General features: G+C 50.2%; 2 protein-coding genes across 2 annotated transcripts; one reads left to right on the forward strand and one right to left on the reverse strand.

The window, feature by feature from the left end:
- Positions 1-3800: 3800 nt before the first annotated feature.
- Positions 3801-7730, reverse strand: GHRH (growth hormone releasing hormone; the record flags this gene model as incomplete). Its single annotated transcript, XM_079543315.1, has 6 exons — positions 3801-3825; positions 4835-4894; positions 5265-5402; positions 5965-6069; positions 6711-6842; positions 7651-7730. The coding sequence occupies 6 exons, from the start codon at positions 7728-7730 to the stop codon at positions 3801-3803; spliced, it is 540 nt and encodes a 179-aa protein (XP_079399441.1).
- Positions 7731-18572: 10842 nt separating this feature from the next.
- On the forward strand, positions 18573-19313 carry LOC306952482 (protein MANBAL-like; the record flags this gene model as incomplete). Its single annotated transcript, XM_079543193.1, has 2 exons — positions 18573-18725; positions 19206-19313. Exons 1-2 carry the CDS (start codon positions 18576-18578, stop codon positions 19311-19313), a joined length of 258 nt encoding a protein of 85 aa, XP_079399319.1. The 5' UTR covers positions 18573-18575.
- Between the last annotated feature and the right edge of the window lie 3119 nt (positions 19314-22432).

Below are 22432 nucleotides of genomic sequence, written 5' to 3' on the forward strand. Positions count from 1 at the left end.
GTCAGGTGCACCCAGCTACGCCTGTATCTGTCTCCTTGAAAGGGAGAAGAACGCTAAAAAGGTGGACTTACTGTGCCCACATTGTTGAAGATCTTTTTGTGTTTACCAGCTGGTTGCAATTGGATATAATGGTCCTGTTGAAAGTGGAGGAGTGGTAGAGTGGCTGCAGGCTACTTTGCATTCAGCCCTGCTTTTTTGTCCAGTTTTATGTTTTTCAAGGCTCATTTGTTTCTTTTGCACCAGAAATTGACCTTCATTTTGCCTGAATGTTTCCATACTACTTGTACTGATTCCTTGGTTATGTTGTAGTACTGGTTTTATCACTCTCCTCTCAGAGAAGCTTCCTTTGAGAGAGAAAAAGGGGTCTGGGGGCACTTGTACTATGTGAAGAAGTGCTTTGTTGCCTGGGAGAGCTAATTGTTTGGGTTTCCCTTTCCAGGACACACTAGCACCAGAAGAATGGAAGAAATGGGGAAAAACAGAGCAAACGCCTTCAGAATAGAAGTGAAAAAGTAATTGAAAGAGCAGAAGAATGAAAGCAGCAGCAGATTTTTTTTTATATATATATATATATATAAAGTCAAGAGGGTTCCAGTTAAACTTTTTTTAAAATCTTGATTTTTTTCACTGTTGTGTTCATGCTACTTGAGTGTTTTTCATATGAAACCAGAAAGTCCTTTCTTCCTTGCATCCCTGTCCCCCTTCTCTGCTCTTAGAATGTTTTAATTTCTTTTTGAAAAAGAAGAAGAAGGAAAATGTAATTCTGCCTTTCCCCGGGTGCCCTCTCCTCATACTAAACAGTTTGTGAATAAAGAGGAAAGAACGGTCCTGAGTTTTGTTTTGGCTGTTTCAGAATCTCTGGTTGGAAGTTGGGCTCACATGAACAGAGCTTTTTCTGGTGGGTAATTTTTGTGTATTAGTCACTGTGGTGAGGAGCTTCCTGTTCTTTTCTGTCCTTTCCCAGAGGTACACATTTATTTGGGGACACTTCCCACTCCTGCCTGTCCTCTGTGATGCTTTCATCGGCGTTTCTCTGCTAACCAGTGTTCTCTGACTCAGGATGGAGCCGGGCCTGGCCGCATGGAGCTGCTGGGCTGCTCCCACCGGAGTCCCTGGGTGTCCTTGTGGGCTTCCTGCCTGCCTGTGTCTGCCCCAGCAGCTTTGCGGGATCCTTCTCACTCACATTTATTCTAACACTGAACTTTGAAGTTGCATTCAGTAATTCTGTATCATCGAATTAATGAACTGGGAGGTAGAAGATGAGGATGTTGGGGAATGGAGCAGATTTCTGGAGAGCTCTCCTGATGAACAATTTCCACATGGAAAACTTAGCAGTTGCTCCTGGCTCCCTCCCCTGCATCCATGTGTTGGCTCCCGTTTGTCCCATGTCAGACGGGTTTCTTTAAAGACCTTTTGGCAGAGGAGCTTCATGAAACGTCTCTTGGAAATCTGAGAGAATTATATCAGCCAGCAAATATGCGGCTGAGGGGCGCGGGGCCAATTCCTGCACAGCACCTCGCATGTGTGAGGCATGGCTCTGCTTTCTCACAGCCGCCTTGCCTCTTCCCCTCTGCAGTCGTTCACGCTTAGCTCACCGTGTCTGTTCTTTCTCATACCAGTTCCTGCTGTTTTGTTCATGGTGAACTTGACACTGAAGATAGTACGGGTTTAATGAACTCTCCTGCACTCCTTCAAAAGCCTGATCTCATGCTGGATTCAAGCCTTCTGGGAGTAATGGGATTGTAACCAAGAAATAGTTAAGCTACTATTTGTGGTAATATCCTCTGGGATTCCTTTTCTGTTGAGTTCCTTGGAGCCTCGTGTTTTATTTTGTTTTACTACACGCCTATCAGCTTTGTGTCAAACCTTGTTTTTCTGCTGCTGCTCCCAGTACTTGACTCTCAGAAGATCTCTGGCACGTTCTCGCAGGAGAGAGCCAATGCAAAAAGACAACCGTGTGGTTCTGCTGTGATGCATTTCCCAAACTCTACTTGTTGCTATTGGGTTTTTTTCTACTTTTTTGTTAGGAAAGGATGCATTTATTCTTCTGGCCTTTCATTCATCAGACACTTTGTTTTGTTTCAAACATTTAATCTGCCGGAGTTAGAGCGTTTGTTTCCTCACTTTGACAGCAACTTGAACGTTCAAATGAGCCTTTTTTTATGACACTTGCAATTTTTTTTTTGTCACCTTGTTTATTTTCAGCTGTAGGAATCTGCTGTTTTGGATGGGGTTTTTTGTCTTTTTTTTTTTTTTTTTTTTTTTTTGCACATTCCTTTCCTTGGATTGTTCTGTCACACCAGCCAACATGCCTGAGGCCATTACAAGCACTCTTTGAACTGGGACTTCAGATCGTTCATTCTGTTGCAGGTCATTCTCCAGCTGCACTGTGAAGCAGGAGGATGTCTGTCTTGCCGAGACAGTTCCCTGTCTCTGTAAGGGTTACAGATGACCCATTAGAGCACTTACTGCTGTCACAGCTTCACTTATGTACAACATCCCCTTGTTCCTTTCCAACCTGCTGGGCAGCTGGTACTTTTTTTGTAGTGCTAGAATTGAAATCTGAACAGAGAGAATGTGATCTGTAGGGGTTTGGTGCAAGTAGGAGCTCATTTCCACGTATGCTGGAGCCTACTATAGTAGAACGTGATCACTTCAGGGAAAAGGAGATGATATGTATACTGCAGATGAGCAAGGAATTGCTCTTGTGCAAGGAGGATACTTTAAGAGGCCCCAGTGTGTTTGTGTGCAGGTGTATTTCCAACCTGGTCCTGAGTGGTTGGCACTGGTCCTTTGCGAGCACAGCTCTGAGCTGTATTCTGTGCTCCTGCCAGCCCTCCTTGAGTGCTATCTTCCACTGTGTGCCCACAGTCAAAAAGTCAGTGTCTCAACAGACAAAGAGTCATCTTGACCTGCTGTTGAACAGGTTTATTTAGAACAACTTTTATTCCCTGCTAATGATGGGAGTGCAGACCCCATCCTGACATTATTTACATTGCAGAAGACGTAAATATTACACAAACAGTAGAAGAATTCAGGTGACAGGGAAGGAAGTCGCTGTGTGAGAGATAACTTGTAAGTGGTAGTGCAAACATTTACTGCTTAACCCTATAGCCACGGTGGAGTTCAGAGCCACTGCATGGCACATGGAATTAAAACAGCGTCAGCCCAATCTGATGCACAGAGATCTCTTAACTCTTGCAGAGTAAAGCTGTACCTTTGGTTTAAACACCTTGAGGCTGATCAGTGACTGCTTATAATGAGCTTTGTATATTCAATTTTGCTGCCAGGGCTCTATCCAGGAGCCAACAGCCCACAGCAGTGCTTGTGATGGGTGGCAAACGTGTGGATTCATGTCTGACCTCACCCTGTGCCGAACTGTGGGTGGTTGTGCCATCAGCATCTGTTTAGAGGCTGTAATCAGTTCCCTGAATCGCCCAAAGGTGCTTTTTGGTGGCCTCGTGTACGTTAATTGGGCCCTCAAACAGAGTGATGATTTGGCAGAAATTTTGCTGCTCTTCATGATCTGAAAACTTTACTTAGTAATAATGTCTCCAGGATTACAAGCGTGCTGGTTATTCTAGCAGCCTGAGGTTAAACCACAGAAGTTTGGTGGTTTTTTTTCTGATTCACTAAACAAACCAGTGTTTAGAGAGGGGAATTAAATAGTAAAGACTGAAGTAAATGAAGTAGTGCATCAGAACTGCATTCCTTTCAGCAGATTTGAGGAGCGTATGCATCAGTCTCCAGCTGGTCACCTCCAGGAATGTCTTCATTGCTGTGAATGGTTTACTGTACAGTTAGATCCGCGAGCTCTGAATCATTCTGGACAGAAACAGGAGGTAAAGAGAATTAAGAAAAAGCTACTGGTGAGCACATGCAGATTTTTTTTCCCCCCCTTTTTTGAGTATTTTTTTGGCTCATCTTACTTATGGGAAGAACCACCAACACAGGCATGGTAAGCAAGACGCCAAAATGTCACGCTTTCCAGCTGTATCCATAGGCATCATTTCTTTTGTACCATTCTGGTCTTTCCCTGCTACCCACAGCCCCTCTCTGCGTAATATTCGCACAGGTCTCTTCACACTGCTCCATAATATGCTGACTATGGGTAGGCAGGCTTAATTTCTGAGACAAAGGAATAAGATGGGATTGCTGCATAACGGAAAACACATTTGTGTGAATGAAGATGATAGCAGCAATGGCCTATCTGGGGACACTCAGTCCCACAGGGCTGTCAAGGTTTAGAGCATATTTCTAGTTTCAGATGATTAATTTTAGGACTGGGGAGTACAGAACATTGTGAGGCTTCATTTCCCATTCAGTGCACTGAGAGGGAAAACCTGAAATGTTCTGGACATCTAAAGGTAGGTTCTGCTCCCTGGGAGAATTTTGTTTGCTTCTGCCATGGCCTTGATACTCAGTGCCTCAGCTTTATGAGGTGGCTTATGGCTGCTATGAGTCTGTTCCCAGCTGCACCAGTGGGCACTGGAGTTCTGCTGGGTTTGCTGGTAGATCTGCAGTAAGAGCTGTGCCTGTGGGTGAGCGCTGGAGCAGTCAAACCAGCTGGCATTCTGGGGAAACATGTGCCTGGGTCTTCACAGCACTCATGGTATCTGTTCAGTCTAATGGGTCTTTTGATATTTAACAAAACTCACTGGGAGTTTTTTCCCCTGAAATTGCAACAGATGCTCTGTCCTTTGTGAACAGCAGCGGCAGCTAACTTTGCCAAGGCAGAACCTTCCAGCCATGTGCTGGGTGCTGTGCTTACAGAATTGCACAGGGGATGGTACTCACCAGAGCATGGGGAGACGAAAAAGGGAAAAATATTTACATGAACTTAGCCAGGGTGCTGGGAAACCCCTCTAACCGACTGTTGGTCACATCCTGAGGCCTGTGAAAGAACAGAGTGGGATGAATGATGCCTTAACTGGGATCAAGATGATTGTTTTTTCCCCCACTGCTATTTGGCTGAACTCTGGATGTGAGGAGGCAGCGTGGGGAGGTGCTGCTGAGCTTTAGATGTGAGAGGCAGCACAGGGAGGTGCTAGTGCTGCAGGCTGGCCAGAACTGTGCCATACCTGCATCCCACCTGCCCAGGAGTGAGCTTGTGCATACAGGTAGGAGCTTTATTCTTTCCCTGGGTGTATCTGAAAGATAGCAGCTGGTCCAGTAGCTTCACTACTGCTTCGTGTTTGCCAGACAGCAAAAAGGGTCTTGTCTCATTCCTGCAGCAAGCAGATAACAAGGTGGCTCCCGCCTACCTTTGATGCTGCAGCATGGCTCCCAAGAAGTCCCTCAGTACCATCTGCTGGTGGTAACGGCTGTCCATCAGGATGCTGTCTGGCTGGCGCCTTGTCAGGAGCTTGTGCAGCCCTTCTCCTGGACTGCTCTCGCTGTTTCTGTCATGTGAAGATGAGAAACAGATCTGTGTGAGGTGCTTTCAGTCCCTTGCTCAGATGGCTCTGGCTGAGCAGCATGGCAGAGAGCCTGCTGGGCCTGGGGCTGTTCTGTTCTCCCTGAGAGAGCACAGCTGCATTTGCCCAGAGCTGGCTTGCACCCGCATAGTTGGGCTTATCTATCTAAGCAAAGCTACCCTAGTGCTGATAGAATGGCAGTTTTCTATGTTCAAACAGGCCTGGAACAACAGCATAACAATGGGTGTTTCCTTCCAGTGAATGATGGTTGCAGCTGTTAATCTGCAGAAGCTGCTGCTTGTTGCTCATGCGGTAGAGCTCTCAGCTGATGTGACACTGATAGGCTTGGAGGGAAGGATTAATTAGGCCGCTTGATAATCGCTGTGATTAGAGGCATCTTAGAAGTGGGGATACAGAATGTCCTTTTGGGTGCAGCGCAGCAGGAAAGATTGCTTCTGTTGCAGCAGAAGGCAGCTATTTCTGCTACGTGCACAAAATGTAGTCAGCAAAGCATTGTCCCAAGGACAGCAGACCCCTCATGCCTTACCTGAGTCGCTTGCCAATGATGGTCTGTAAGAATTTGCGGGCAGAAATCTGCCCCAGGAATTTGCGGTAGTTGTCAGTGAATATGGCATCAGCATGGCGCTGCATCCTGGGGGGAAGACAGGAAGAGGTGTGCTCAGTGAGCCCATGGTCAGCCTTCTGCTGAGTGGGTGCTTCACATGTCTTAACAGACCAGATGTAACTGCTGAGCTCAGTGCCAGATGAACATACTGAATATTGAACTGAGTTAGTGGTGGAGGGTAAAACGACGTGGGAGAGTTTGGCCCTGACAGGGTGGCATCCAGCAAAGCAAAATAAATCTTTTGATCGATATTTGTACACAACTAAGAAGTGCCAGCAAAGCAAAGGTGACGTCAAGGAACAACGGGAAGAGGAAGAACCAGACTGGGAAAGGGCTGAGCTGGGAGTGGGAAGTTCCTGTGCTCTACAGCAGCACTGTGGTTTTGTGGGACACCCCTGTCCCAGACACAGGGTGAGCCTTGGGCAGTTCTCCAGCCTGTGCCTGGACACAAGCTACAGAAAATCCACGGGTTAGGGAAGCATAAACCATATGCATGGCCTTCAGTGCTGCAAGGATGAATTGTTTTTAAGACAACCAACCATCCCTTGTCTCTTGGTAGGAGAGGAAAGGAGAAGCTCTAAAAGCCATGCTGTGGGTTTCCAGAGCTTGCTGAAAGACAGTGCTCCCTGCAGAATTGCTGCAGCAGGGCTGAGAGGTGAGGTACAAACCTTTTCTCAGTGGGGTCTGTTAACAAACCCTCCTCATCCTGTTCCTCTGCTGAGGGACTATGGCTCTGCAGCAGGCTGTGGTCCAGGAGATGGAAGTTCACAGACTTGCCAGTAACAGGTCCTGGGCTGTACCTTCAAGAAAAACCCAAAGCATGCTGTGAAATGTGCTCAAATACCAGTCAGGGGTTGGTCATCTTGAGCATTACTCTGCATTCTGCTTTTTTCTTTCTTTCTCCTTTTTCTTACCCTACCTTTTCAGTAACATCGATTTTGTACATAGCTCTCTCCAGTCAGAAATTGCCCTGAGGCAGTGAAAAGGCAATTGGTAAAGCTTCCCTGAATACATTTTCTGAGCTTCCAGCAATGTCAAGCAAAACTCCAGCAATTATGGCATTGTTGTGCCATGGCTTTAGCAAAAGTCTAAAGCATTTTCTATGAAACAATTACAAATCTACATTACAGAGCCCTATGCCCAGTTTTGTACATCCATCAATTTGTAATGGTAGGAAGTAATATTAACTTTTCACAGTTGGTAAGGAAATACTTGAAATATTAATTAGCAGCTGTTGAGTTCCCATACTGAATCTGCAGTTCTGATTTCAGTGCAGGTAGCTTTCAGGCACAGATTTCAGTCGGTGATGGAGTTGGTGGCGCTGGCTGCTCTGGAGATGGCTAGATTTCCCCTTATAGGACAGAGCATTCAATGCCAAAACCAATTGCTGGGCTGAAATATTCCACATTAAGTGTCTGACACTGTGTCAGTTCTTGGGAAACTACCCATAAACTAGCAGCATTCCCAAAAAATTAAGCCAGAGTAAAGACATTTTCAGCAGTGGCTTTCCAGAAGGTCTGACAAGCTTCATTTGACATGTGCTTATTTTGCACAAGGTCAGAGGTGAGGCGGAGAGTTACAGTATGGGTGAAACATTCAACATCTTACCTGAGAGCTGGGTAGAGAGGAAAGGAGATGGAGCTTGCAACTAAATGCAGGAACAGGAACAGGGTGGCCTTATCCAGCATCTTCCACCCTTTGGAGTCACCTGGAACATGGAGCAGTGAGTCAGTGGCACAAGCTGCCCAGAGCAGCCTCCCCACCAGCCCACATCACTGGACAACAACCTCCATCGTGCTCCCTGTGACCCCCCCCTGCCCAGCTATGCCCAGAGGAGCCCCCTCTCCACCAATAAGAGACGCCTGTGCAGCTCTCAGGACTTAGGTGAAAGCAGGATGGACTGCACCACCAGTGTGTGCTGCACACAAACACTGCAGTGTTTTGCATCCTGAGGCTGGCTGTGTGTCCAGCATCCCTGATGGACGACTCAAAGCAAAGAATCGCCCAAGGTTGCACAGCACCAGCAGGTGAACTCAGTGCTTTTGTTACTGGAAGCAAGAGACGGTGGGAGAATATTTCTGTTAACATCATTCCTCAGTTTTGATCAAAAGCAATTGATCTTTAGCTCAAAAAAGATTCTTTAAGAAAGCAGAATATGGATGGAGATCTTTAAAACATGAAGTTTCCTTGTTCAGCTGTGTTATTTTACACAAGAAAAGGGCAGAAAGATGTTTGATCTCCATAAAAGAGAAAAGCTCATGTTTTTAGGGGGGAAGAAAAGAAACTTCCAAATGTTTAACAATACTTGCAACAAAAGCAGTTTCCAAGTGGAAAGGATCTGATTGGGTTTCTAATTTCCCCAGTGAACCTTCCAAGCAGTGGATTTTCTTGATGATGGTGGCAGGAAGCAGCTCTGATGGAAAATGTCAGCAGTGAGCACTGATTCATTGCACAGGTACAGCTGCCCACATTCAGCTGAGTGCAAACTGGACAGCGTGGGGAAGTTTCTCTACGCACTGGTGTGCTGTGTGTGTGCAAGGGAGCATGCTGCTGAGAGCATGGAATTGTAACAGGACGAGGGGAGGTGTGCTGAGTGGCAGCCAGTGGGCACAGAGGTGCACTATGAATTGGGGTTCCTTAGTGCAACCCTTCCTCATTCTGGACCCTGTTCAGTAGTGCTGACAGCCCCGATTTGAGCAGAGATGGGTGCAGGAGGGCACCCTTCCTCCAAACCTGCTCTAAGGAGGGCTTCACCCCTTGGATGGCCAAGGAATGCCCAGAAGCAGCAAAAGAGGTGACTGAGAGACACAGGACTCTTGCTCTGGATTTCCATTAGTTTTCTATCTTTCACTTGAGCTTGGAAAAGCATGTCCCTCTCATGCCTCTCTCCCTTAAATAGCTCAAATTCCAAATCAGAATTACTGATTACTCTATATGTGTTGGAGGGTACCAGGAGACCATGGCACCAGCATCTAAAGGACATGCCAGCCAGGAGATGTATACAGTTCCAAGAAAAGCCACTGAGCTGAGAAGTGAAATATCGATGTAAATGAGAAGAAAGTCTCACACCATGTTGTCCACTTCCCTTTTTTTCTTCCTAGGATGCAGCCTTGATTGCCTGTGCTGGATTTTCCCCCAGAGCCACTTTTTTCCCTTTGAGATTCTTTCTTCTTTCTCTGCTTTTTGTGTGATTGTTTTGTTTTGTTTCACCTTCCCATCTTGCTTTGCCTTTTCTCCCCTTGCTGCCATCAGCCTCTCATCCCTTCAGCTTTTTTGGGTATGTCTGCCTCCTCTGGGAAGAAGCCTAAAGCCTTTCAGCCTCTCCTCACAAGTGCCTGCTGTTTCAGAAAAGAGGATTTAAGCATCACCCTGCACATGGGCAGATGACAGCTCTGCAAAGCTGTGACACCTTCACATTCTCCCGAGGTGAGAATTTTGCCTTTCTTTTCTGCTCTGGCAGCATGTGGATAAAAATGATTAATAAATTCCGCTTTAAGATGAAGAGCTTTTAGCACCATTCCAACCGATAAAGCACAGTAGCTCCGTTCCATCCTATGCAGTGTTAACACAGCGGCGTTTGTGAGAATAATGTTGGGAGAGATTGATGACTATTGACTCCAAAATCTTACCTGATCGGTCTCAAAAATATCACTGCAGAGATGAAACGGAGCTTCTATTGCGCCTGCTGGTTTGTGAAGTTCAGACTTTTACACCAGGATTTCTGCTTTTCTAGCACCATATTTCATTTGAAGGGGCTCGCTGCCTCACAGCTGGCTCCGTGTTACTGGAACACGCTGTTGCGTTCCTGCTCACACTTCGTTTGGGCACAAACACAACTTTGCTGATTGGTGAGTAGAATGGCATCCATTTTTCAAAAGGAATTTGCACGGATGTAGCAAAAGAAGGAATCTCTGCTTCATTTAGTAACTGCTTGACAGTTTTACAAGGCTCCCCTGTATTATTACCGTACTGCTTTGTCCTTATCCAATAGTTCAGTTACTGTTTCCTTCTCTAACTTCAAACAACAGAATCCCATATGATACAAAGGGTGTTACATCCAGCAAAGCTAATTACCAATGCGAGCTTAGATTGCAATTCAGTGTAGTTTAATTGCCTCTGATTTCCAAACAGGAATTATCTTGCTGAACCCACATGCAGAGACCCGTACTTACCGGTCCCTCAAAACGAGCCCTTCCTGGATCAGCTCCTGCTCCGATGTGTCTGCAACAGGGGAACGACTTCTCCTCTGTCTGTGAGCGCTGCGGAGCCGTCCCCTGCACCAACCCCAGGCCCCCGGTGAGCAGGGAGCGCACTGAGATCTGCCCCCAGCTGTCCTCTGCCTGCCGGGGAGGTGCGCTCCTCCTCTTATACCTGTGCTCCTCAGGAGTCCTGTGGGCTTCTGCGCGTCACAGCATCAATTATCCCCATGGGTTTCAAAGGCTGTGTTTAGCATCCTCTTTTTTGCGTGTGTTCAGGGAGGTTGTGGGGAAGGGGTTTGACTATGGCTTAGGGCTGTTTGCATGTCTTTATCATTCAGAGAGGGAAAAGCAAATAACAACAATGATAATCTGGCAGAGTAATTGACAAATTTGCTTTGTAAAGTAAACTTATCTTTCCCTTTGCAATTGCATTTCTTCCTCCTACCCAACAATAAAAGAGAGTTAACCATTAATAGTTCCTCACGCTGCCTCCTGGGGGGGGGGGGGGGGGGTTCTCTTTGCTATTTTCTTTTTCTTTGATTATGAGCGTTTTCCTCCTTCTCCTTTGTCACTCACATCTGCTAGCACCAGCGGGGCAGTTCATGCTTCAGTCCCTCACAAACACAGCAGCTTCACATCGGGCTCACGGCAGCTGGGAAGCCCTGCTCTGCTTGTGTGCTCTGTCAAAAGGCAGATGTCTTCCCTGGAGGGCTGCATGCTGGCAGCTGCTGTCACTGCTGGAGCAAAGAGTGAAAGCCCCCCTTAAAAAGGACACATAGCTGGGACACTGGGAAGGCTGGGGCCATTCAGAAGAGGTGAAAAGCATGACTTCTGCCTGTTTTCAGTACTGACTTTACAATGCCCAGAACTGATAGAGACCCAGACCTTCCCATCTTGGGGCTTGCACGCCTTGGTGCTGGGTGGAAGTGTCAGCAGTGAGTGACTCATCTCTGCCTACTGCAGGACGCCATCACCTTGCACTCAGCGCAGGTGCTGCTGGCAGAGGCCAAGTGCAGGGAAGAGCAATGCAGCTGGAATGTGCAGGAGATTCAAGTGGTCAGTGTTGGTCCAACTCCACTGCCCCTTTGCTTCTTGCAAAGCAATTGGCATTGTCACTGTGGCTTGCTTCTTAGTGGAGCAGTGACTGGAAGGTCTTGATAAGCAGTAACCCAGTGGACAGAGAGGTGTGAGCGAGCTCAGCATGCCAAATCTACAAAGGATTAAACAACAGTCACTCTGTACCTAGACCGTAACCTCCAGTTTTGACATGCTCTGAGGGCTTACATTCCTTTTGGTGTAAATCAGTGCCAGGCAACTTCCCTAAGAGATCAAGAAGGGTTGAAAGGAGCAAAGCAGGAGCTGGAGTTGGCCCTCAAGTAAGCAGCTGACCAGAGGACTTCCGAGATAATTCAAAAGCAAAACAGCTCCACAAAGAGAAGTGAGAGCTGCTGCTTCCCTTACAGCTGTGAGAAGTGGCATCAGCCTGCGCAGGGGGAGAGGGTCTGCTGTAAGACCAGGCAGACAGATGTGCATCATCCTTACTCTGGACACTGGAGAAAGGTATTCTTGGATAGCACAAAGCAGGGTTTTCCAAAACTGCTGTACTGATGCATGGTCCTGTGCCCTGTTTCTGCAACTGGAAAAGGATTTTTGTCTGTATTTTTGAAACAATCTGTTCACATTCTCTCATGTGTGAGGCCAGGTGCACCAATTTTTCAGCGTGGCTTATTTTTCTTCCACTGTCTTGGTGCCACACCGACTGCACAGATGAATCAGCCCACGCTGTTAAACCAGTTGAGAGCCGATGCTGCTCCAAGATATTATCCTATAGATTGTTTCTGAGCTAATTCTCGATCTGCCTGGCCCACTGCTTTACACAGAGCTGCTGTAAGATACAGGGCAATATCTCTCAGTTCAAAGGGAATCAGTCGATAATTGACTCATTTATAGCTGCCTGCTGCCCACCTTGGATTATGAGAGCTATAATCTGCATTTGTATCTTAAGTGAGCTGCTGTCAAAGAAGGCCATGTAAAAATCTCTGTGGTGATAGGTGCTTCCCTGTTCTGCCTGGACTGGGCTTCTGTCATGCACAGCTGGACCCAAAAAGGCCTCGCAACAAAAAGCTCTTTGTGACCAGGTCAACTGTGGGAGGCAGCAGAATTTTCTAAAAGCCCTCCAGGCTCCATTGGGTAGAAACAGCTTAGGAGTTCCCAAAGTATGAACAGAGCAGCTGTTCTTTCCCCAGGATTTCCTGTCTTGTTGCCTCCCACAGTGGATAGCTGCCTTTTTTCCTAGCCCTACATTGGTGCAGAGCAACAGTCTATGGCCAAGTACAGGCCACCACGGGTATCTTTTGCTGGATTTTGGAGTCATGTCTGTGTAGATGTGACCATCCTGAGTGAAGCACAGGACAGGTAGCTGTATTTCACTGCTGGTCCTTTGCTGATGAAGGACACAATGTTAGGATCCTGCAGCAATTTCCCAGATATTGATTTCCTCTTTGCTTTACCTCCTCCAGACTGCATGCCACGCTTTAAAAAATCTCCCATCTGTTCCAGGTGCGTAGCACACAGCTCCAGATAAGCTGAGCAGCGTGCAAAGTGGTCCTACTCACCTTGGGAGGCCGAACATAAGGACAGTAAGAAGTAACCCATCAAATGACAAGAAAGAAAATCATCCCCAGTTCTTCTCTGTCAAAAGTGTTTCTGCACTTCTCCAAAATGTCACAAGCAGTGGCTGCTGGCTCCCCGTTCCTTTCAGAACAAAACCAAGTGTTTCCTATGGTTTTCTTTCACTTGAGAAGTGTGGTGGTGACCACTTTGTCACAAGTGCCCTAACGTTACATTAGATGCACCGGACTGAGAAGATTGAGTTATATTTTTGGTCTAACTTTGCCACCTTACGGGTAGCATGGTACATGTTTTAGTTCAAATGTCTTATCCCACATGGTAGACCAAAGGCACACTATAATTAAGTTACCATCAGTCATTTAATACATTGTCCATTATTCATGAAAACACAGAACTTTTTGTTTCAAACTTCTTTACAAAAATGCAATAATTTCCGTGGCAAGAATGCAAACAAAATGAGATGAAAAAGACCAGGTTTGATCAGACTTATAATTACTTCTAAGGAAGAAATGGAGAACCCCAAATTGGAAGACTTGCCGTTAGAAAATTATGCAAGTCTTGGCTTCTCCATCTTGGAAGGATAAAATGTTGAGATGTGGATCTTCAGAGCCTCCAAAGCTGACCCTTTGAACACTAATAGATTTCCTGGGCAGAATTTTCCCTTGAGGAATTCAAATTGGTAGGAACCTGAATACAAACAATTATCAAAATTATCTCCTGAAAAAGGTCCTTCTGGAAGAGATCACAGTTCAGACTATGAAAATGAGTCTGAAGCAGGGGATCAGATTAAAAATAGCGAAAATAATTCCCTAATTCAAAATGTACAAGAATGTGCTATTAGAAAGGACTGTCTCAGAGAGTTAAAAGCCTGCTTGAAAAGCCTACTTAATCTTCAAACATTACCGCATCACCGAGACTACAATGGAACAAATGGCATCAGCCTGCAGGATCCGTATCTGTCAGAGGCCTGATGTGCTCTGTGGGTGCAAACCATTTATAGAGCCGGCACCTGTCTGGCTCTGTTTATCTCCTCGAAGAGCAGCAGGAGCATTTCAGCACTGCCCAAGTGAACTGCCAAGCCTTTCAGCCAGATGTCAGTATGTTACAGTCAGCTGAGAGTTACTGGCTCCTCAACTTCTAGCTCTAAATACCAGCTCCTTCCTCTTCCTCACTGGCAAACAGAGCTCAGATGCCAGCAGTGACCGCATCTTCAGTCTACCACTTTCATTTCATTTGGAAAGGAGCCTTGTCTGGAAGGTTACGCAGGACAGGACATACAACTAAAGTCAAGAAACAAGGGGAGCTGGCGTTAATTCTACCCCTGTCCCTGGTTTGTGGTGCTCAGGTGCACTGAGGTCCCTCGGCTGCTGATGCCTCTCCTGAGGACCCTGTGTTCCAAACACTGATTTGAAAGCTTCTGCTGAAAAAACCAGGGTTTGAGTAAGATGTGTTACTGATATCAAAAAAGTAAAGTGGTTTACAGAGTGGGAGTGAGGAAGGCTTTGTTTCCAGTAAGGATTGGAAGGGAAAAAAAAGAAGAAAAAGAAGGAAACAAAAAAAAAAGAAAAAAAAAAAAAGAAAAAAGAAAAAAAACCAGAAGTAATTAGACTCATCTTTTCTTGCATGAATAATAATATACAACCTGAGGATGAAAAGGTATCAGTGCACAAGCTCATGGTGTTTGTGCAGTAAGTGGTCTTGCTGCTGAGACTTGTAGGGAATATTGCAATGCAAACCACAGAAGAAAGTTATAAAAAAGCTGAGGATGATTTGAATTCAGAGGAAGACTTCACATCTGAGCTCTGTCTGCTTAGAATTATGTGCTGACACAATTGCCATTTCTGCTTGCTGAACCAATGTTAGCTTTGAAACCCACTCAGATCTCAGAGGCTTTGGAAAGTAATTCAACCAGCCTACACCTTCAAATGGCTGTCCTTTCTATCATCTCAAAATCAGTGCAAATGCATGGCTTGGTGTGGAGCAGGTGAAAGGCATGCAGCTGGAGCGGGCTGATGGCACCACCTGCTTGCGGTTCAAAGGTGGCATCTCTTGCACAGATCCTGGCAATGCTGCCATGTTACATGATCTGCGGGAGGCTGGTGGTGGAGGGATTGGGTAGGAGCAGTAAAAAAGATGAAAATTTCAGCTGTTTATTTCTTCTTAAAATAGGTACTGCCATTTCTGCTGGTGGACAGGAGGACAAAGGAAGAGCTTTAACCAGGAAGGTGTACAGGGCAGTTTGCAGTCTAAATGCGTACTTTCCTGTTGGTCTTCAGCCTTCAAACCACAAGGAGGTGTAAGTGGAGAGTGGCACCTGACCCAGTTCAGGTACTGCTGGTACTGGAAGTAATTTAACTTGGCCACACTAACCAAACTGATAGGATCTCTCTTGGCATTCACTTTCACAAGAGTTACACCTCTGTCCTCTGTGCATTCTTCTCCTAAGCTGGCTGTGATAGGATGGTGAAGGATTTATTGCACTTCCGGAGCTCTGGGTTGATCCATTCGCCATCTTGTGTACAGAAAGCACTGCTAATTATTTACCTAGAATAATTATGCCACAGGAAATCCTTAGTGAAGTGCCTTAGACCTCTATAACTCACAAGTATATAGATACTCCAGTAGGTTGTAGAATTTTACACATTCAACACAAACAAAAAAATGATTAAAGGATCGAAATGCAAATAATGAAACCTTAAAAACTGCATCACTTAATACGCACAGGATTCAAGTGCTTGGTAAGAGTGCAGAAAATTCTCTTAATATAAAGACTACACCTTATCACTAAAAGAAAGGAAAAAGAAAAGCAAAAAAGAAAGTAAACAAAAGGGAAATGAAGGGAAAGGGAAGGGGGAAAAAAAAAAGGATGAGAAAGGAAAAGAGAAAATAAAAGAGAAAAAATAATTCCCGAGGGGAATCCGGCAGCGGACCCCCCCAGCTGCCTCTCCCCCTCCTCCAGGCCCCGGGCCGCCCCCAGGCCGCCCTCAGCAACGTGACGCCGCAGGCGGTTGGTAGGGCCGGGGCAGGAAGTGCTTCCTGCCGGCGGAGAGCACTTCCGGGGCAGCGCGGCATGGCGGCGCCGGGCCGGTGAGCGGGGCCGGGAGGAGCGGGCTGTGTGCTGGGAACGGGGTCGGGCCTCGGTGCGGGGGCATGGAGGGGCGCTCGGGGGAGGAGCTGGCGGTGCTGCCGGCACGCAGAGGCGATGCGCGCGGCGCCGGCGAGTGCTGCGGGGCCGGGGGGCAGCTTCCTCTCAGGGAAGGCCGTGCGAGTGCGGAGCTTTGTTGGTGTTTGGGGTGTGTGAAGGAGGAGGCCCCGTAGGGCCTGGTTGTCGCCAGCAAAGCCCGGGCGGGCAGTGGAGCAAGGCGCGTGGGTGCTGCGTTGGCCGGAGGGTGCGGAGCTGGAAGAAGGTTTGTGAAGATGTGCTTCGTCTGGACGTCCCTTGTCGGGACGAGCCGGGGCTGCAGTTGTGTGTGATTGTGTTTGTTGCTTGGGAGAACTGCTGCCTTAGTAGGCTGGGGGGCAGGGAGAGGGAGATTTTAAGACTGCCATCAGTCAGGAGCACGGCACGTTTCTGCCTGCTTGGCTCATGGTGTTGTGTGGGTCCCCGCGAAGCCTCGGTGAGCCAGGGTGGCCCCGTGTGTGTGTGCCAGCATTGTGCGCGGATGTGGAATGGAGTCAGAGTGATTGTAATGAAAATGCAGCTGGCGGTATTTCTGGTAGGGGATGGTTGAATCCCCAGCCGTGAGGCGCAAGAAGAGGCGCTGGATGCTAAGGTGGAAAGCGGAGCTTGTGTGTGCCGGGAGGCAGGCGTGGTGAGGTGCGCTTTGGAGCCTGCTGTTGTTGGCGCTGGGCTCGGGAGGCCCCTGAACATGGCGCTGTGTGCTGCGTGTGCCAGCCCCAACAGATTCCCGTGTGGAAGCAGGGAGAGGATGAAGGAGGCCGAGGGCCCTTTTCTCGGGGCCGGCTCCTCTGTGGCCTCTTGCTTGCCGGAGAGAAGGGCTGCCCGCTGGGCACAGGGAGTGCCTTCTAGCTGCCGTCCCGTGCCCTGTCCTCCAGCCCCCTCCTCATGCTATGTGGAACGCCATTGCCAGCAGTGCGGCTGCCATTTTAGAACCTTCGCCGCATCACAGCCGTCCCCTTGGTCACCGCTGCCCCGGCCAACGCACTCGCTCTGAGAGCTCTGGCAGCCATGCCAGGAGCGAAGAGAGCGAGGGGCGATGCTTGCCCTATTTTAAATGGGAAGAGGGAGCTTGGCTTCCCAGAAGCGAAGAGGAGGAGGGGGGCCGCCCTTAAGATCAAGCGGAGGAGGGGGCAGAGAGTGCGTTTCCATCGCGCCTGGGCCAGCGCTGTGGCCACCTCCGTGGAGCCCATGGAGGTGGATCCACCTCTGGATGAGCCCATGGAGGTGGATCCACCTCCGGATGAGCCCATGGAGGTGGATCCGCCTGCGGCACAGCTGGCCTGGCACCACACCACCGTGCCAGGCCCCGCGTCGGCGCCGTCCCAGCTCCACCGTCGCTGGTCCAGGCGCTCGGCTCCCTACCCGCTGCGCGGCCCCCGCCCCCAGCATTAGCTGGGTGGCATTAGTTTCCATCAGCTCCTCCTCCGAGCCTCCTGTGGAGCCAAGTTCTCCTCTTCCCATTTAAATGCTGCGGGAGTTATAGTTTAGTTCTTGTTGTTGTTGTTGATTTTAGTGTTAGTGTTAGGAGTAGATTATTGTTCGTATTTTATTGTTAGGCATAGGTTACTTTTAGTCTTTTAGTGTTAGGCATAGGTTCCTGTTCTTATGTTAGAGTTAGGCATAGGTTACTTGTAGTCTTTTAGTGTTAGGCATAGGTTCCTGTTCTTGAGTTAGGCATAGGTTACTTGTAGTCTTTTAGTGTTAGGCATAAGTTCCTGTTCTTGAGTTAGGCATAGGTTACTGGTAGTCTCTTAGTGTTAGGCATAGGTTCCTGTTCATACTTGACAGTTAGGGGTAGATTGCTGGTGTCAAGTGGCAGTGAGCAGCGCTCGCTCGGTAAGCACACGCCTGATTGCTCATGCGAAGACATGAGTGCGAGTGCCGTGAGCACGGAGGCCCGATGGCATCTTGGATGGATTGAATTTCCAGCTTGTGACTTTTGTGTTGCAGACCGTCGAGGAGCAGAGTGTGAGTGGCTGCGACGTTCCGTTGGGCCTCAGGAGAACAGTGTGGGACTGTGTGTCGAGCATCCTGCGTGGCCGTTGCCAGGTGGGTGTGCCTTACTTTGCAGTAAGCAGTGCTTAGGCGTGAGCCCAGCTCATCCCCCTGTCCTCAGCAGATGGGCTTTCTGCGTGCTTTATTGCTGTGCTTGGTGCCGTACGGCACAGCAGCAGCAAGGCCGTGAACACGTACGTACCCAGGTAGATGCAAATGTGCAAGTGATGGTATGAATACTGTTGTTGTTAGTGTTGGTGAGACAGTGGTCGTGCGTGTGTGATCAAGCGCAGGGAGAAGTTGATTCTTGCCTGTTCAGCTCTTGCTGAAATGCAAGTTTGGCGTCCCTCCTTGTGGTTGGGTGGGAAGAGCAAGGATATCTTGAGAGCACGTCTCTGAGTCAGGCTGGGAGTTTTTGCTAGCAGGAAGTCGCACCGTCGGAGCGCACGAATGGAATGATGGCTCTCGTTTCCCCCTTGTAGAAAGCAGCCTCCTGGAGAGCAGCAGAGCAGCAGGCTGTGTGCGCTATGGCCGCTGAGCTGCATTTCTCGCCCCCTGAGATCCCTGAGCCCACGCTGATGGAGAACGTGCTGCGCTACGGCCTCTTCTTTGGAGCCGTTTTCCAGCTTGTGTGCGTGTTGGCCATAATCCTGCCAGTTCCCAAGTGCCCAGAGACGGTAAGTAGCGCTCTGTTTGATAGAGGTTGATAGCAATGCTGAGGAAATGGGCTGGGAGGGAACCAGCTGGAGCCGTTGGCTACGGTAGCGCGCCCCGGCATTGCTGAGAGTGCGGCAGTTTGTTCTGCCCTTCCTTGGGCGTGCGTGCTGTTCCTGGTGGCACGCAAGGAGCCTGGAGGTGCAAGCTCATCTGATCGTCGTGCTGCTGCTGCTGCTGCTGCTGCTTCTGTGGCCTGTGAGTGGCAGGCAGGGCGTCCCCCTGTGCAGGGACTGCCTTGCAGGCAAGGCCTGTAGACTGTAGCTTCCGTGGGATTTTTGGGAACAAGAGAGAGGTGGAGTTTCTGTTGTGCCCTGATGTCAGGAAGGCAATGTGCAGCACTGGCGCCCAACGCTGCCCAGTCAGGTGACTTGAGCTCCCAAAGCGAGCTGTGGGGCAATTGTCAGAAAGTTCCCTGACTGTTTGTGAATTGATTCCTGCAGGACTCGGACGGCTTGGAGTCTAAGACTTGGGAGACGGCGAAGAAACCAAAGGCAAGTGCTGCACAGCTAAGCAAGAAAGGCAAGAAGGAAAGCAAAAAGAAACGGTGAGGGCTTGAGCGATAAGCCTCAAAGGCCAAAGGAAGCAGCGGGAATGCTTGCTGAGAGGTGCTCCAAAGGCAGCGCACTGTACGTCTGGTTTTGTGGCGTGGCCGTGCTTTCCCTTGCACGGACATTGGAGAGGAACTGAGGAAGCTGGAAGGGCTTCTGATGCGTGACAGACAAATGGGACTTTGCCTGTGCGGGACTTCATGTCTGGCAAGAGCTGGGGACGCTGCATTCCTTGAGGGTCCTTCAGCTCGATAGCTGTTTCAGAATGTTGATGATGAGGTGAACTTACCGCATGTCGTTGGTCATGAGCGGTATCCAGGCTATTTTATTGTCTGTTGACATATCTACAACATGCAACCCAAATCCCATGGTTTAAAATAAAAGGGAAACAAACCTTTTACACCTGGTGCTGCCTCTTTCAGTAGCTGGTCCAAACATGCCTGGCTTGGGCTGGCAGCGGCAGGGCGATGAACCGGCCGGCTTCACGTCCCTCCCTGGAGATGGAGCTGCTTTTCCCGCGTTTCCATGCTGGTCTTGCCAAGCAGTGGCCTTTCAGCCCAAGCGTAACTGCTAGCGAAGCGTGTGAGCATCAGCTTGCTCTGTGAGGACTGAGGGAAACAAAAGGAGAGGAAGCAGCGCGCGAGGAAGAAAGGTGTCCCTGCCCTCAGCCCCTTGAGCTCGTCTCTCCAGCTTCCCTGGTGGCTTTTTCAGCCTTGTGTAGCACTGACTGTTCCTGCTTGCCCTGGGAAGGCCAGCTGCACCTGCGGGCAGCCGTGGCCTGCACGTCAGCCTCCCGTTGAGCCGCGAGGAGTTCAAGTGCGGGTGGGCTGGTGTGCAGAGCAGCGCTGGGAGTGGGGCAGGAGGAGAGGGCAGCGGGAGGGCTGCAGGTGAGCGCGCCTCGGGCCCAGAGCTCAGGCGTGAGCCGGGAGGGCAGCGAGCCGTGCTGCGCTGCTTCAGCTGCAATGGCTTCGAGCGCGTCATGGGCAGCGCCGCGTGTGGAGCGTCTGGGTGCTGCGAGGGCACCTTGCTGAGCCGGAGCCCGAGAGAGGAGAGGAGAGGAGAGCAGAGGCTGCACGTCAAGAGGGTCTGCCTGCCATTTTGGATTGGCGCGTCGGCGTCTTCCTCCTTCCACGAAGGAGCCTGCACGGTGCACTGGGTCCAGCGTGCTACACGGCACTGCCTTCTGCTGCCTGCCTGCCTGCCCGCCTGCGTGCTGCACTGCTGGAGAGGAAAGAGCGGATTGTCGGGCTGCGTGCAGCCAAGGAGCTGGCTGCAAAGGAGGGAAACGGAGTATTGAGGAGCGGTTAGTGCGTGTTAGGTTTGGGTGTGGATGCAGCGGGGGCTGAGTCACCTCCATCAGCTCCTCGGGGCTGGGGCCGAGCCCGGTGCGTGGGGCTGCGCTGCGGGCAGGAGGGCTGCGGGGCTGGGGCAGTGGTGTGGGTGCAGCACATGGGGCCGTGAGAGGGCGTGCAGCAGGGAGGGCGTTGGGCCCGAGCCGCGCTCGTGTTTGTCGCAGCACAGGGGCTGCAGGGGATGGCAGGAGCGCAGAGCAGAGCGGGGAGAGCCGGGCTGTATGAAGGCCAGGGCATGAAATCTTCCCTTGGCAGCTACGGAGCTGCTGAGCTTTTCCCCCAAGTCTTCAGACTGTGGGGTGATAAGGCTCCGCAGCAAAGGCAGCCGGGCCCTCCTGATACTTGGGGGTTAAGAAAGGGCAAAACAAATCAGTGTCTTTCAAGAGCACAAAGCAGTGAAGCACAGCACAAGCCATTTATTCCCTGTGTAGGCGATCTTCTCCAGGCATGTCCATTGGAGATGTGCAGACTGAGTGTGGACAGAAAGCAAACGGAAGGGAGGGGAGGGGAGGGGAGAGGAAGGGAGGAGAGGGGAGGGGAGGGGAGGGGAGGGGAGGGGAGGGGAGGGGAGGGGAGGGGAGGGGAGGGGAGGGGAGGGGAGGGGAGGGGAGGGGAGGGGAGGGGAGGGGAGGGGAAGAAAGTAAGAAATGAAAGGAAAGAAAAAGGGAAATGTGAAGGGGAAGAGAGAAAGATAAAAGGAAGAGAAAAGAGAAGCAAGGAAAAGAAAAGAAAGGCAAAGGAAAGCAAAAGGGGGAAAAGGGAAAAGGCAGAAAAGGAGAAGAAGACAAGTTGCGTGCCGCCGGCGCCACCCGAGGGGAATCCGGCAGCGGACCCCCCCAGCTGCCTCTCCCCCTCCTCCAGGCCCCGGGCCGCCCCCAGGCCGCCCTCAGCAACGTGACGCCGCAGGCGGTTGGTAGGGCCGGGGCAGGAAGTGCTTCCTGCCGGCGGAGAGCACTTCCGGGGCAGCGCGGCATGGCGGCGCCGGGCCGGTGAGCGGGGCCGGGAGGAGCGGGCTGTGTGCTGGGAACGGGGTCGGGCCTCGGTGCGGGGGCATGGAGGGGCGCTCGGGGGAGGAGCTGGCGGTGCTGCCGGCACGCAGAGGCGATGCGCGCGGCGCCGGCGAGTGCTGCGGGGCCGGGGGGCAGCTTCCTCTCAGGGAAGGCCGTGCGAGTGCGGAGCTTTGTTGGTGTTTGGGGTGTGTGAAGGAGGAGGCCCCGTAGGGCCTGGTTGTCGCCAGCAAAGCCCGGGCGGGCAGTGGAGCAAGGCGCGTGGGTGCTGCGTTGGCCGGAGGGTGCGGAGCTGGAAGAAGGTTTGTGAAGATGTGCTTCGTCTGGACGTCCCTTGTCGGGACGAGCCGGGGCTGCAGTTGTGTGTGATTGTGTTTGTTGCTTGGGAGAACTGCTGCCTTAGTAGGCTGGGGGGCAGGGAGAGGGAGATTTTAAGACTGCCATCAGTCAGGAGCACGGCACGTTTCTGCCTGCTTGGCTCATGGTGTTGTGTGGGTCCCCGCGAAGCCTCGGTGAGCCAGGGTGGCCCCGTGTGTGTGTGCCAGCATTGTGCGCGGATGTGGAATGGAGTCAGAGTGATTGTAATGAAAATGCAGCTGGCGGTATTTCTGGTAGGGGATGGTTGAATCCCCAGCCGTGAGGCGCAAGAAGAGGCGCTGGATGCTAAGGTGGAAAGCGGAGCTTGTGTGTGCCAGGAGGCAGGCGTGGTGAGGTGCGCTTTGGAGCCTGCTGTTGTTGGCGCTGGGCTCGGGAGGCCCCT

The sequence above is a fragment of the Tetrao urogallus genome (genome assembly GCF_951394365.1).
Source record: "Tetrao urogallus genome assembly, chromosome: 16".
In the NCBI taxonomy this organism is placed as follows: domain Eukaryota; kingdom Metazoa; phylum Chordata; class Aves; order Galliformes; family Phasianidae; genus Tetrao; species Tetrao urogallus.